The sequence below is a fragment of the Hemitrygon akajei genome, chromosome 10, assembly GCF_048418815.1.
Source record: "Hemitrygon akajei chromosome 10, sHemAka1.3, whole genome shotgun sequence".
Lineage (NCBI taxonomy): Eukaryota > Metazoa > Chordata > Chondrichthyes > Myliobatiformes > Dasyatidae > Hemitrygon > Hemitrygon akajei.
The window spans coordinates 15,268,036-15,284,426 of record NC_133133.1 but is presented as its reverse complement, the minus strand read 5'-3'; the positions used below and the strand labels follow the sequence as shown (position 1 = coordinate 15,284,426).

Here is a 16,391-nt window from a genome sequence, read left to right as displayed (position 1 = left end):
GCCTTTCAAGATGGTCACTTTGTTGTACCACACCCTCTATATACTGTGGGAATACATCCACCTTATGATCTACAGTCATCCAAGAACATTGCTTTCTTTTCAGTGAGTATTAGCAATGAACTAATATGTAGAACATAGAACGTTACAGCACAGGCTCTTCGTCCCATGATGTTATGCCAATCTTTTAACTTGTTCTAAGGTCAATCTAACCTTTCCTTCCCATCTAACTCTCCATTTTTTCTAACATCCACATGCTTATGTAAGAGTCTCTGAAATGTCCCTCGTGTATTTGCGTCTACCACCACCATTAAAGAAGGACATGAACAAAGTGAACAGGAATTTTATCAAACATTGCTCCCACGATGCATCACACAAAATGCTGGAGGAACTCATTAAGTCAATCTAGATGCATGGTCTCAACCCAAAATTTATCTCCAGAGATGTTAACCTGTTGAGTTCCTCTAGCCTTTTGCGAGTTACTCCAGATTCCAGCATCTGCACTCTCCCACGTCTCAAATTTATGACTCCCATGGTGTTGGTATCTTCAAACTTTAAAGTATATTTATTATCAAAGTACGTATAAATTATCATATATTACCATGAGATTCATTTTCTTGCAGGACTTCACAGTAGAATTAATGAAAAACCACACAAGGACTGATAAACAACCAACGTGCAAAGAAGACAAACTGCGCAAATACAAAAAAACTAATAATAATAATAATAAGTAGATAAATAATATTGAGAAAATGAGTTGCAGGGTCATTGAAAGTGAGTCCGTAAATTGTGTAACTATTATTTAGTGTTGAAGTGAATAAAGTTATCTACGTTGGTTCAGGAGTCTACACTGGAAAAAAGACTGAACCCCTTCCTCTGCCACAGAATATTTAGGTCAGGAGTAGAGTAAAATCTTTATGATTAGACCCGATGGTGCAACTGAAAAGTCTGACCTTCATTTAAGTGACAAACAAGGGATTTGAAACCAGCTGAAAACTTGTAATTTAACCTTTCTAATTCAGTAAACTTGGGAGGGAGCTCCCTGAAGAAAGTGTAATTATGACACACTATATGTGCACAAGTAACCTTTGGAGTTCACAAAAGCCATATCAAGTTGATGACACCTCAGCAGATTCTAAGACCATGAATTATCAGGAGCCAATTAAGCTATGCTGATCTTTCTTGGGTCTATTTAGGTCACTTTAGAAAAAGTTTCATTTTCCTTGGGGATGCAAAAAAAGCAAATAAATTTCATTCTGCTCTTTCTTCTTATTTCAAAGCAAAAGACCAACATGATATGGGTCATTGGTTTCAGCAGCAAATTCCCCAGTAAGTGTAGTTAAATTACATTGTTGGTGCTTGCCTTTTCACAATTCTTCCAACAATCTCAACAAACAACAATTCAATCAATAGATACTCAAGTGGCTGCTTTATCGAATTTAATCCAAATGACTTAAAAAGGCCATTTAAGGTCATTACATTTTAGTTGTATGTCAGACAGCCATTTGATTGGACTTCTATTGATCACAGGTAATATAAGCAAAAATATTGGGCAAGAAAACAGTTTTCTATATCTATCTATATCAGTATTCACTTACATTCTAATGACTTAGCACATGAGAAATAGAAAGTGATAAGAAAATCGTATTCTTTTTGCTTTTTGAGGCATGGCTGAGTTTATCACCGAGGAAGTCAGGCAAAATCCCAAGGCTTCAGAGTCCAATTAAAAATTTAATTGAGTGGGCCCAAGGATTTACAGCTGATCTGTCAGGCTCCATTAACAGCAATACTGGCATCTGACGGAGTGGTCAAAAGCCAAAATATGCTAACATTAATTCCTGGATGTGTTGGTGGAGGATTTGGAGCTTCTGGCCACCAAGGACATCAGTATAATGAGAGAGGAACAAATCTACAGGCTAGAAAACTCCAAGTTAACAAGTGGTTCCTGCCTTTATGTCAATATAGGTTTGGCTAACAGCTAAAGCTATTTGGGCATGATGGGAGAAGAAGTTAATTTTACTCTCTAGCTTGATATAAAGAGGAAGGGGAACTTGAGAACCCATTGCTTAACCTCAATGTGTCCCAGGTAGTTAACAATGAGTATGGAACACAGAACAATGGAACAGATATGTCCCCTTTCTCTAGCCAATGAAATGAATGCTCACAGAGTCATGAGGAACCTTCCAGAAGATTAGGAGATGCCATATAGGACCATCAAGGACATTGGCAGCAACAACTCAGGAACAACTATTGCAGAAGAATGACCTTGAGTTTACAACACAGAGAAGACTATAGAGAACCCCAGCAAAGTGAGCCCAACCAACTTACCTCACATGGGTTGTCTTGGTGTCCAAGTCATGAGTGTCATGATTTAGTATAAGAAGCAATAAATTGGAACTGTAGCTCAAATATTAAGTTATTAGAAGTCAATGGTATTAATGCATGCTTAAGTAAGTCGAATGTTAATCAAGTTGTACCAAACCATGGTTTATAGACTCTTAGTTTCACAAATTAGTTCATAATCCTGTATAGGGTACAGGCTCAAGATGTCAGTTGAGATACAACAAGTCACACTGGGTGTTTTTCATACTGAGATTATTTTGTTTTATTATTGTCACATGTACTAAGAGATAGTGAAAAGTGTCTGTCTTATGGCTTTTGCATGCCATGTTTTGGAATAATCTGTCTGAAGTACAAAAGTACTTCTTGCACCTTAGTACCACATGCACCTTAGATTGTTGTATAAAGTTTCAGATGGTGTGGCCAGCATAGAGCACTGATTTCAACATCATCATGGTCGCCTGGATTAACTGGAGATACAGACGCAAGCAAGACACCCAAAGTCTGCAGAAGAACTGTCGTAAGTTCTCCAAGATGCTTGGTACAACATACCAGCCATTTTTCTTATAACATTGCACAAGAATGTATATTGATGTAGTTTTAAAGACAAGGGGTGGTCACACCAAAGATTGATTTGATTTACTTCTTTTACTGTTCAGTTCTTTGATATTTAGTAAATTTTTGTTTCATTCGTTTTGAAAGAATCTTCGCTTTACAATTTTTTTTACATACGCTGAAGACTTTTGCACAGTGCTATACATTGAGTCAGTATGGAATGGTCCCTATGGCTGGCATGCAAACTAAAGACTTTTCCTGTATACCGGTACTTGTGACAATAATAAACCAATACAAATGCTGTAGTATGAAGAACAAAGGGAGTGATTTGATGTACCTTGACTGACATGTTGACTCTGTTACCTCGATAGGATATCCACCGATGCTTCAAACTTTATAACAGTAATCAAAACATGGAGCAACACACAAAATACTGGAGGATCTCAGAAGGTCAGGCAGCATGCGTGGAAGGGAATAAATAGTCGATGTTTCAGGCAAAGACCTTTCAACAGGACTGGAGAGGAAGGGGGAAGATGCCAGAATAAGAATATCTGGGAAGATGAAAGAGTATAAGTTGGCAGGTGATAAATGAAACCAGGTAGTCCTGCCTCAGTGATCACCGTTCTGTTGCACTCACATCCATTATCATGAAGTGTTTCGAGAGACTCGTCATGAGGCACATCAGGCCCTGCTGCCCCCCCTCACTGAACCCCCTGCAGTTTGCGTACCATCCCAACCGCTCAACAGACGACGCCATTGCCATCACCCTCCACCTGGTCCTAACCCACCTGGACAAAAAAGACACGTATGTTTGAATGCTGTTCATAGACTTCAGTTCAGCATTCAACTCAATCATCCCTCAGAAACTAATTGGAAAGCTGAGCCTACTGGGCCTGAACACCTCCCTCTGCAACTGGATTCTAGACTTCCTGACTGTGAGACCTCAGTCAGTCCGGATTGGAGGCAGCACCTCCAACACCATCACACTGAGCACGGGGGCCCCCCAGGGCTGTGTGCTCAGTCCACTGCTGTTCACTCTGCTGACCCATGACTGTGCTGCAACACACAGCTCGAACCACACCATCAAGTTCGCCAATGACACAACCATGGTGGGTCTCATCACCAAGAATGATGAGTCAGCATACAGAGAGGAGGTGCAGTGGCTAACGGACTGGTGCAGAGCCAACAACCTGTCTCTGAATGTGAACAAAACAAAAGAGATGGTTGTTGACTTCAGGAGGGCACGGAGCAACCACTCCCTCCTGAACATCGTCGGCTCCTGGGTAGAGATCATAAAGAGCACCAAATTTGTTGGTGTTCACCTGACGGAGAATCTCGCCTGGTCCCTCAACACCAGCTCCTTAGCAAAGAAAGCCCAGCAGCGTCTCTACTTTCTGTGAAGGCTGAGGAAAGTCCATCTCCCACCCCCCATCCTCATCACATTCCACAGGGGTTGTATTGACAGCATCCTGAGCAGCTGCATCACTGCCTGGTTCGGAAATTGCACCATCTCGGATCGCAAGACCCTGCAGCGGATAGTGAGGTCAGCTGAGAAGATCATCGGGGTCTCTCTTCCTGCCATTACGGGCATTTACACTACACACTGCAGCCGCGAAGCAAACAGCATTGTGAAGGAACCCACAGAGCCCTCATACAAACTCTTCTCCCTCCTGCTATATAGGAAAAGGCACCGAAGCATTCAGGCTCTCGCGACCAGACTATGTAACAGTTTCTTTCCCCAAGCTATCAGACTCCTCAATACCCAGAGTCTGGACTGACACCAACTTACTGCCCTCTACTGTGCCTATTGTCTTGTTTATTATTTATTGTAATGCCTGCACTGTTTTGTGCACTTTATGCAGTCCTGGGTAGGTCTGTAGTCTAGCCTTTTTTTTCTCTGTGTTGTTTTCACTTGTTTTCAGTGTAGTCACATTCATGCTGTCAGGTTGGAGCCTACCCAGGTGGAACATAAACGATTGCTTTTCCAACCTGATAGTAGCCTCGTTATGGCAGTAGAGGAAACTATGGAGCAAGATGACAGAAATGTGACCACCCTGAGGATGTAGACTAGGATGGAAACATACAGACTTCTGGTATACCTTGACCGAGTGCAAAAAAAGTTTACTTGTTGGATCCTGAGGATGAGAAAGCTGTAAGGGACTGAATACAATGGTACAGTCTTCATAAGAATCCAAAGTGTTGTCAAAATATTCATTGAGTGCTTGATCAAGAGGAGCTGAGTGCTGGCTTTCCCAGACCGGAGGACTAAAGGATTCCTTCATTTAAGACTTTAGGAATCTGTGGAATTCTTTGGGGTTTTCACATAAAAATTGATGTGGCATATGGTCAGCCACAACTTAGTCATAGAACACTACAGCACAGAAACGTGACTTCGGGCCTTCTAGTCCATGCTGAAATATTATTCTGGTTAGTCCCATTGACTCGCACATGGACGATAACCATCCATGTACCTATCCAAATTTCTCTTAAATGCTGGAATTTAACTTGTAAACACCACTTCTACTCACAGCTCATTCCACATTCTCACCAACATCTGAGTGAAGGTTCCTCTCGTGTTCCTCTTAAATATTTCACCTTTCACCCTTAACCCATGGCCTCTAGTTCTAATCTCACCCAACCTTAATGGACAAAGGCTGTTTGCATTAACCCTATCTATACCCCTCATAATTTTATATACCTTATTATTGAACATTAGAGTTAACTGGCTTGCTCCAGAGACTTATCTTCAAACCTCTTATTAGGACTTGGTATTGGAAAGGAACCAGAAAAATATTAGAGGAAGGGTTGCAGCAAACGGCTCCATTCTCTTCACCCCATCTCCATCCCAGTGAACGAGCTGACTAAAGCTAGACTTCTCACCTTTTGAGAAATCAGATTCAGCAACTTGGAAGCCCAGAGCCAATTCCACATCGACTGGCATTTCAAGAATACACGGCGCAGCAAAACGGTCTAATTTACCACAGGCCAAACTTCCAGGCGCCCTCCAGATGTGGGAGTCGGCTACACTTGGCAGCACTCTTCCCTCAGCCACGTAGTGAAGATCAGAACTGCTTTGAGGAGGGCATCTGGTTTCTACTGAATTTGGGCTGTGCGCTAATCCAGTGGAACTTGGCCAGACCAAAAACTCATTGACTTTGAATTTTAAGACAATGACAGATTATGTCAAAATTCAAATTCATAAAATAGTGTATATTGCATCTCACATTTTAGAGAATCATCAGGTTAATCAAAGCTATATCTTAATGTTCTCAAAAATTAATTGCAGCCACCTGAAATACTAAACTTGTACAAGATTAAGCAAAGTAAAAACAAATTAAATTTACATTCCTTTAAAGAATTTTTTATCTATTTAAAAGGATAAGATGAGAAATCCAGAGAATATGAGGCAAAACCCAGAGTGGTACTTTCATTGAAAAGTCAAACACCATACACATTTTCTCATTAAATTTCTTTTCCTCTCAGGTGATGAATGACTGAATGCCATTCCCCAATGAAGATCACAACAAAAGTGCAAATTGAAAGGTGAATTAATTGCAAAGTTAAAGGAGGGAACTTTTTATGTGAGGGAAAGCTATAAATTTTGCTTGCCAAGTTTTTGTTGACACTGATTAACCTACAAATTTCCTGTCATTTCTAGTACTCTGATTTACCCATGTGAACCATATCCTGCAAAGGTTGAGGAAAGTCCATCTCCCATCCCCCAACCTCATCACATTCTACAGGGGTTGTATTGAGAGCAGCTGAATCACTGCCTGGTTCGGAAATTGCACCATCTCGGCTCGCAAGGCCCTGCAGCGGATAGTGATGTCAACTGAGAAGATCATCGGGGTCTCTCTTCCCACCATTACGAACATTTACTCTACATGCTGCATCTGCAAAGCAAACAGCATTATGTAGGACCCCACGCACCCCTCATACAAACTCTTCTCCCTCCTGCCATCTGGGAAAAGGCACCGGAGCATTCAGGCTCTCACGACCAGACTATGTAACAGTTTCTTCCCCCAAGCCATCAGACTCCTCAATACCCAGAGTCTGGACTGACACCAACTTGCTACCCTCTACTGTGCCTATTGTCTTGTTTATTATTTATTGTAATGCCTGCACTGTTCTGTGCACTTTATGCAGTCTTGGGTAGGTCTGTAGTCTAGTGTAGTTTTTTTCTGTGTTGTCTTCACGTAGTTCAGTCTAGTTTTTGTACTGTTTCATGTAGCACCATGGTCCTGAAAAGCATAGTCTTGTTTTTCCTGTGTACTGTACCAGCAGTTATGGTCGAAATGACAATAAAAAGCAACTTGACTTGATTTGACTTGCTGTCACATTTCCTTCGACAGCAACCACATTGGTACTTCAGTTACATCACTCATCCTCAGGTACCGTGGCTACAGTAGTGCCTATCTTGCATCCCCTTCCACTAGTCTCTCTCTCTCTCTCTTTTCCCCTCTCCTTTGTCCATAGCCGGGGTTCCCAACCTTTTTCATGCCATTATGTCATGACAAATACCATTACTCAAGAAGCCATGGACCCCAGGTTGGGCACCCCTGGTCTATAGTATCTCCCCCTCAGTCCAAATGTGATCACTTTTCCTGTCAGTCCAAGCAAGGGATCCCCCTGAGGTGACTCACAGAAGCAAAGGTCATGCAACTTCTAGCCATTACCAACATGGGTTCCGACATCCAGGGCTTCATTTCTTTATCAGGACTTACTCCATGTGTTCTCCTAGGCCCGCTATCACAGACACGTATCCCTCCTGGGAACCTTCAACAAAAGCTCAGTGAAACCCTCTCTCCTCACTATGTACTTCTTTAGAGTCAGCTTCAAAATTCCAAATGATGAAAAACTAAGTAGACAACCAGATCCCAGCAATTTCAGATCATCTGCAATCCTCAATGTCCACTTTAAAGCATTGAACAATAGTGCGATCCTTCCACACCTGGTGGAAGGCCATTTATTTCTAAACCAATAATTCCTCCCTCCAGTAATTGTTTTGTGAGTATGGAGTCAAGCTGGAGATCCAACACAATGCTTGTTATTGACTGAAAGGCTGCTAATTGTCAGAAAAGATCACTAGCAAAATTACTAATGAAAAAGTAAGTAACAGAGAAGAAAGTTGTACAGTAGGCTGCTTGATTTTCTTTCCAGTATTAAATATGTGTCATTCATTATCAACTTCATCCTTTCTTGTTCTTTCTTGGATGCTGACCCATTACGCGTTGTTCCAGGGCAGAAAGCTGAGCATTCGAATAACACAATAACATGCTCCATCAATGTGTAACCTTAACAAAATAACCAACCATTTTCTTTTAATCAAAAAAAAAACACCAGATTATTTTTCTTTCAACTGTGTTATTTACAGAACCCCATCTCAAAGTGGTAGACAGCTTTGGAAAGCCTGACTGAGATTAAGGTTATAGATCCAACATAATCGCAACATACATCTTTTTTTCATGAATGCAGTCCCTCACAGCCACAAATTCTACAGCCACATATCTCGCATCTGGGGACATCATAGGCATCAGCGCATCCGAAGTGCAATGGGATAGCCACATGCTGGGAGAACCTTGGTCTCTCTCTTGTCGAGTAAGAATCGCAGCACACATCCCTGTTTCAGCCTTTTCCTCATTCAGCCAAATCCACATTGGGGATTGAAAAGGACATAAATTACTGAAGGGAATGGTATGGGAAGAATATGATATTTATCCAACACAAGAGGAACAATTTCAGTGTTTACAGTGGAGATGTTAAGGGTGATTTTCCCAGGAAGCTACTCACCCAACTGGACCTCGACGACACTTTGTTGATTTTCAAGGGGGTCCAGCAGCTCAGGTAGTTTGTCGGTGAGAACAGCTGAAAGATAAAAGAAGGCCCAGAGCTGATTATAATGTGTTACCACAGTGTGCAAGATTTCAGCTCAAATGAATAGTAATGAACCACCTCGCATACCTGAGCGTAATATGGTTCTTTCCTTTAAATATATCGACACTAGCCTGATCCCATGGATACGTAAAACAGGTTGCCACACCACCAGCACCAGACAACCCACCATCAAATACATGTCTACAGAAAGGTGCTAGGAAAAGGCCAACAAAACCACAAATGCTCCCACCCACCCTGGTTGTGCACCGTTTATTGCACGCCCATCAGGGGAGAAGGCTATGTAGTATCCACCCACACTAGGACTACCAGATTCAAAAATGGCTACTTCTCCCAAACCATCAGGATGATAAACACCTCCACCCATTAGCCCGCCCCACCACATCATCTACAGTCACTTTATATACATACAAAGAAGCTACCTGTATAACAGTTACCTGTACAGTATGTTTTATAGGGCTGTTTTAATATTTATATTTATTGTGCTCTTTATGCTTTTTGTGGTTTCTTTGTGTTGCATCAGATCTGGAGAAGCAATCATTTATTCTCCTTTACACTTGTTTTTGAATGTTGAATCCTGTCAAAGGTTGGGGAGAGGAGGAAGTCACTGTAGTGGCAAATTCATTCTCATTCTCTCTCTCTCTCTCTCTCTCTCTCTCTCTCAACAAAGCTGAGGACACTCTCACATTGGTGGAGGATGTTGGAATTGAGGCGCACAACGACGTGAGGTAGCATAAACATTGTCTCCTGTTACTGTTTGACCTTGGTCTGCCTCAATGCACTGTGTAACGAGTTGATCTGTATGAACAGTATGCAAGACAAGCTTTTCACTGTATCTTGGTACATAGCACACTATCCCACAGTACCTGCTCTTCAGCCCATGATGCTGAGCTGTCCTATTAACCTATTCTAAGATCAATCTGACCCTTCACTTTGGAATAGCCCTCCATTTTTCTATCATCCATGTGTCTAAGAGGTTCTTAAATGTCCGTAATGCATCTGCCTCTACTGCTACCACCACCCCCGGCAGTATGTTCTACGCACCCTCCACTCCCTGTGTAAAATACTTTCTCTGACATCCCCCCCGACTATACTTTCAAAGCACATTTATTATCAAAGAATGCATAAATTATACACCTTGATATTTGTCTGCTAAAAGGCAGCCACAAAGTAAGCAACACAAATAACCTAATTAAATTAAAAAAAACAAAAACTATTGCGCAGAGAGAGTAAAAACACGTACACATTGTGAAAACAATATAAGCAAGCCAACTGCATCTTAAACCAGACTGATTCCTCGATCTGCTCCCAGAGCAGCTGGAGTAGGCCCAAGCCTTGGTCCTCACTCAGTTCGCCACACCAGCGGAGCAGAGATGCACAACAGCCAGATCAATTCACAGCCTTGGCGCTACGGAGAAGGAATGAACATTCGAGGGAAAGCGAGAAAAATCAGGCTTTCTCTCACCCGATCCTCCAATCATTTTAAAATTATGCACCCGTGCGACAGTAATAACCAAATTCCAACTATTATGAAGTCAACCCAGAGGAAGCTCGGACTAACGAAAAGAGGCTCTGGGTTTGGATTAAGGCAGAGATACTAGAGATGGGTGGGGATTTAAGTTCCAAACCATTATCCCCCTACAGGACTGGGTGCATAACAAATACATTTGTGATGCACTGGGGGGTGGAGGGGGGTGAGAATTTGTTGGGGACACCGTCTTTCTAAGGTGGCACCTTCCTTAGCTTTGATTCTAAGAACAAGTTGTGTTCTGTTTTCCTGCATGGAATCAGGTGAACGGAGTAGTCCTTTCATTTGCTGTCTCTGGGATCGTTCCACTGCCACCATCTGGAACCTGAAGACACACACTCAACATTTTAGGAACAGACAGGACAAAATCCGCAGATGCTGGAAATCCAAGCGAGGCACACAAACTGCTGCAGGAACTCAGCAGGCCAGGCAGCATCTATGGGAAAAAGTACAGTCGACGTTTTGGCCCACACCCTTCGGCCCAAAACATCGACTGTACATTTTTACCATAGATGCTGCGGGGCCTGCTGATTTCCTACAGCAGTTTGTGTGTGTAATTTTAGGAACAGCTTCTTCCCCACTGTTTTTTTATATATATATTTGCAGTACAATGGACTACATAAATGCACTATAAATTAGAATAAGAAATACACAATCTATATATATACATATATATTTCCTATTTTATACTATACTTATGTACTGCGATGTACTGCTGCTGCAAAATGACAAATTTCATGACATATGTCAGTGATAATAAACTTTATTCTGAAGTTGTTTTTGCCGAGTAAGTAATGCCAAGTAGTAGGTGTGAATAATTTGGGATTTCTGAGTCACATAAGAATAAACTGATTGTTACATCACAGAATGAACTCAATCTGGCCATCATAAGGTCCTTGAAAGAACTATTTTATCTGTATGATGAACCATTCCCTTTCCTCACAGCCAGGCAATTTATTTTCTTTTATTTAAATATGCACCTTATTCCCCTTCTAAAATTACAATTAAATATACTTCTTCTGCCCTCTTGAGCTGTGCTTTCCTGACTCCAACAAAATCTGATATTAATAATATCTCTCCCTTCTGACGAGTAGCTAATTATTTTAAAACGGAGCCCCTCAGGCATGATCCTATCTGTCGGGGGATAGTATCCCCTTTGCTATTAAAATCCTTCATAATTTAACATCTCTAATTCTACCTTCAGCCTACTCTACATAAAGGAGAACAATCCCAAATTCTTTTCAAAAGCACGTATTAACAAAACAAAGTCCCATGGCAGTATAAAGTGATTGATTCCTTCACAGAGTTTGAGAACGTAACAGAATCGCTCCGGCTTCATTCTGTTTTCAATTATTCTCTGCATTTCACACTGAGAAATTTGTTAATCCATGTTTACTATTTTTATTTTATTTGGAGATCCAGCATGGGTCGGAACCATCCAGCCCCATGAGCCGCAATGCTCAGCAACCCACCTATTTAAGCCTAGCCTAATTACAAGACAATTTATAACTACCAATTAACCTAATAAGCCGTACATGTTTTTGGATTGTGGGAGGGTACCAGAGCACCCAGAGTAACCCCACATGGTCACAGGGAAGACATACAACCTTTTTCCAGATGGTATCAGAAATTACCTTTGAACTCCACCGTCCTAATCTGCACTACAGTCACCCCACTGATGCGTTACCGTGGTGCCCTGGTACAGAAGATTAATCAAATCCTTTCACTGACCAAAGTTGATACAACTGCTCTGAGATTCTGTCAGCTTACGACAAACATCATGATAAAGAAAGAGCTGAAGTACAACTTAACGTCGATTTTGTTAGGTCATCTAAAACTTTGACGAACTTCTATAGCTGCACAGCGGAGGATATCCTGACTGGTTGTATCATACCCTGGTATGGAAATACCAATGCCCAAGAATGGAAAAATCTACAAAAAGTGGTGGATACAGCCCCCTGCACCAGTTTGTCGGCCACACATTTATCAACCAAATGCTGCTTACTCTCACTGGCATATGGCACAGGCATCAATCCAGATATTACTACCCTGGAGTCCTGCTATTCAGCTTTCTAACTAGCTCCCTGAAGTCTCTCACCTTTCTTACCCATGTCATTGGTGCCAATATGTACCAAGACTTCTGGTGGGTCACTCTCCCCATAGAATGCTATGAACCTGAATTGAGACGTCCCTGACCCTGGGATCTAGGAGGCAACACATCATCTGGATGTCTCTATCGCTCCCAGAGAATCTCAGCTCTATCCCTTTAACTATGGAGTCTCCTATCACCACTGCAGTCCCCTTCACCTCTCTTCTGTTCTAAGCTGCAGTACCAGAGACTCAGTCACCACGACTCCCTCCAGGTAGGTTGTTCCCCTCAACAGTATGCAAATTATTACTTATTACTGAGGGGATAGGTCAGAGAGGTACGCTGCACTGGCTGCCCACTTCACTTCTTTCTCCTGACAATCACCTACTTATCTGCCTCCTGCAATCTAGGGGGGACCACCTACCTATAAGCTCCTGTCTATCACTTTCCCATTCTCTTGTGTGAGCTGAATGCAATAGAGCTGCAGCTCCTTTTTTGGCTCTTTCGCGGTCTATACATCGTTATGTCATACATCAGAAGGTGGTGTGGTGGGGAATGCTGCCAGTCACACAACTCCAATGATCTCGGTTCAATCCTGCCCTCTTGTGCTGACTGTGTGGAGTTTGTACTTTCCCCGTTTCTTCCCACATCCCAAAATTGTTCTAGTTGATACGTTAAGAATTGCCCTATTGTTGGCAAACACAGAAGAATCAGGATACTGAGTACCTGACAGAGAAAAGATTACGGGAAGATAAGAGAAGGAATGGAACTGATGGGATTGTACCGAACACTGGCATTGACATGATGGGCCAAATGGCTTCATTCTATGTTGCAGGACGCTATGGAAATGTGAAATATGATAATTACTTATTTATTTGTTTGTTTACCTAGTTACTTAGAGATGCAGGACAGGCCCTTCAGGCCCAATGAATCATGCCTCCCACTAACCCACCTAATTAACACTAACCTAATCGCAGGACAATTTGCAACAACCAATTAACCTGCTAACTGGTACATCTTTGGACTGTGGGAGGACACACATGTCCTGAAAGAAAGTACAAACACCTTAGAGATGGCCTCAAAGTTGAACTCTGAACTCTGACACTCGGAGCTATAATAGTGTTGCACTAACTGCTATGCTACTGCGGCGCCCCATCACTGCTTTACTGACCCCCATTACTGCATTACTAACACTATGCCTATTATAATATAGTAAAAGCTGAGTTAAAATTACTCATTCAAAAACTGTGCAGACTGAATGCAGCATAAAAGATTGCCTCAAAGACATTGCGTGGGGATTTCAGTGTGCACGTCTTAGTGAGGCTTGGGATGTTGACAAGCTTTTCAGTACTTTAATGAAGTACTGCAAGTCCTGAACTTCGCAGCATGAAGGGAAGCCACAGTCCCACAGCAGAAAGACCAGCAGAAGAATGAGAAGAGGAGCAGAAAAAGCTGTGGAGGCTTGTAGTAGACTCAGACAGGTCCATAACGGGCACCATTGTAGACAGCATCTTCAAAAGTTAATGCCTCAAGAAGATGGCTTCCATTATTAAGGACACTAGCCATCTGTTACATGCCCTCTTTTCATTGCTACCATCAGGTAGGAGCTTACCAGCTAGAATCTCTTAGAACACATTAAACATTTTAAATTGATGTTTCAGTTCTGTAAGGATGTCTTCACTCCAGTGTAATCCATTGTTTGCGAGGAAGACAATAGAGTTTCCTGTAACAATGGTTTAGAAAACACTCGATAGAGTTGATGATTATTTAAAAATTGTCATCTTGTTAAATCCTTTGGGAAAGCTAACCTAGTTCTTTAAAGTGCTTGACAGCCTGCAATTATTGTTTCCCAAACGTGACAAGAAACAATGGGAGCTTATTAACACGACTTGCAACAGTAAGAACTACAATCCTGTGTTCTATTCTGGAAATTAAAAACACAATCTGCAGATATGCAAAATCTGAAATAAACACACAAAAAAAGACTTGCAGATACTTTAAAGGACTAGGCAGTGTCTGAGGAAAAACAGGATCAGCCAAACAGTCCTTCCAGCTGAGGCACCACTTCAGCTGCAACACATACAAGATACTGGAGGGACTCAGCAGGCTGGGCAGCATCTACGGAAAAGAGTACAGTCGATGTTTCAGGCCGAGACTCTTTATCAGGACTCACTTCACCTGCAAGTCTGTCTTAGTCATCTACACTATGTGGTGCTCCTGATGTGGCCTCCTCTACCTTGGGCAGACACAACATAGATTGGTGAATCATTTCTTAAGCACCATTGCTCTGTCTGCAACAGCAGGAGGCATTTTCTGCTGGCCAAACGTTTTAATTCTACTTCCCATTCCCATTCCAATATGTCTATCTATGGTCTCCTCTACTGCTATGACGAGGACAAACTCGGAATGAGGAGCAACACCTCATATTCGGTCTGGGTAGCCTCCAACCTGACTGCATTAACATCAATTTCTCCGACTTCAAGAATTTCTTCTCCCAGCTCCGCCCCCACCTCCACTTCTCTTTTTCCATTCCCCATTCTGCATCCCGTCTCATCCCTTCTCTTCACTTGACCTGTCCACCACGTCCCTCTGGTGCTCCTCCTCCTTCCTTTTCTCCCATGGTCCACTCTCCTCTGCTTTTAGACTTCTTCTTCAGCCCTTTCCTCTTCCACCCATTAACTCCCAACTTTTCACTTCGCCTGCCTTGCCCCACCCACTTACCTTGCCCCTCACTTGGTCTCACCTATCCCCTGTCAGCTTGTACTCCTTGCCCCGCCCCACCACCTTTTTATTTTGGCTTCTTCCCCCTTCCTTTCCAGTCTTGATGAAGGGTCTCATGGCGAAATGTTTATTCCTCTCCATAAATGCTGCCTGACCTACTGTGTTCCTCCAGCATTTTGCATTTGTTGCTCCTTCACCACAACAATTCTTTTGCTATTTCTCCTGTTCTGATTAATGAAGAACACAACATAGAGAAGTTACGCACAGGAACAGATCCATGATGTCTGTGTGGAAGACAATGCCACATCATGTTCAGCACAGACATCATGTGCAATAGACACTGCTCACAGATGCACAGTAGAGAAGATCCTAATGTGATGTGTCACTGCATGGTACAGAAACTGCACTGCAGCAGAGAGGAAGGCTCTATCATGGGTAGCTAAAGCTGTCCAAAGCATCACCGACACTGGCCTAACCACCATCAAGGACATATATACAGAAATGTGCTGGAAAAGGGCCAGTAACATCACGAAGGATCCCACCCACCCTAATTTTGGACTTTGTTCCACTCTCATTAGGAAGGAGGTTTCGTAGCATAGATGCCAGGAACACCAGACTCCAAAATGGTTACTTTCTCTATGCAGTAAGGCTAAACAAAACTTCCACCCACTAACCACCCTTATACACCCCCTCCACCACTACTTTATTATTTCCTGTCATCATCTTATGTACAGACACTCCTGTGCCTAGTGTCACTTTATGGACATGCAATCAATCTAGGTATATAGAAACATAGAAAACCTACAGCACAATACAGGCCCTTCAGCCCACATAGCTGGGCCGAATATGTCTTACTCAGAAATTACCTAAGGTTACCCATAGCCCTCTATGTTTCTAACCTCCATGTTCCTGTCCAGGAGTCTCTTAAAAGACCCTACCGTATCCACCTTGCCAGCAGCCCGTTCCACACACTCACCACTCTCTGTGTAAAAAACCTACCCCTGACATCACCTCTGTACCTACTTCCAAGCACCTTAAACCTGTGCCCTCTTGTGTTAGCCATTTCAGCCCTGGGAAAAAGCCTCTGACTATCCACACGATCTATGCCCCTCATCATCTTATACACCTCTATCAGGTCACCTCTCAACCTCCACTACTCCAAGGACTAAAGGCTGAGTTCACAAGATCACAAGACAAAGGAGCAGAAGTAGGCCTTTTGGCCCATCGAGTCTGCTCCGCCACTCCACCATGAGCTAAAATATTCTCCCA

General features: G+C 42.5%; 1 protein-coding gene across 3 annotated transcripts in view; it reads right to left on the bottom strand.

Moving 5' to 3' along the window:
- il1rapl2 (interleukin 1 receptor accessory protein-like 2) overlaps positions 1 to 16,391 on the bottom strand; it is a 1,249,784-nt gene that overhangs the window by 355,112 nt on the left and 878,281 nt on the right. For all 3 annotated transcript variants that reach the window (XM_073057804.1, XM_073057805.1, XM_073057806.1), the window contains exon 6: positions 8,683 to 8,757. In XM_073057804.1, the coding sequence (XP_072913905.1) occupies positions 8,683 to 8,757 (75 nt within the window). The remainder of the gene's footprint in view (positions 1 to 8,682; positions 8,758 to 16,391) is intronic.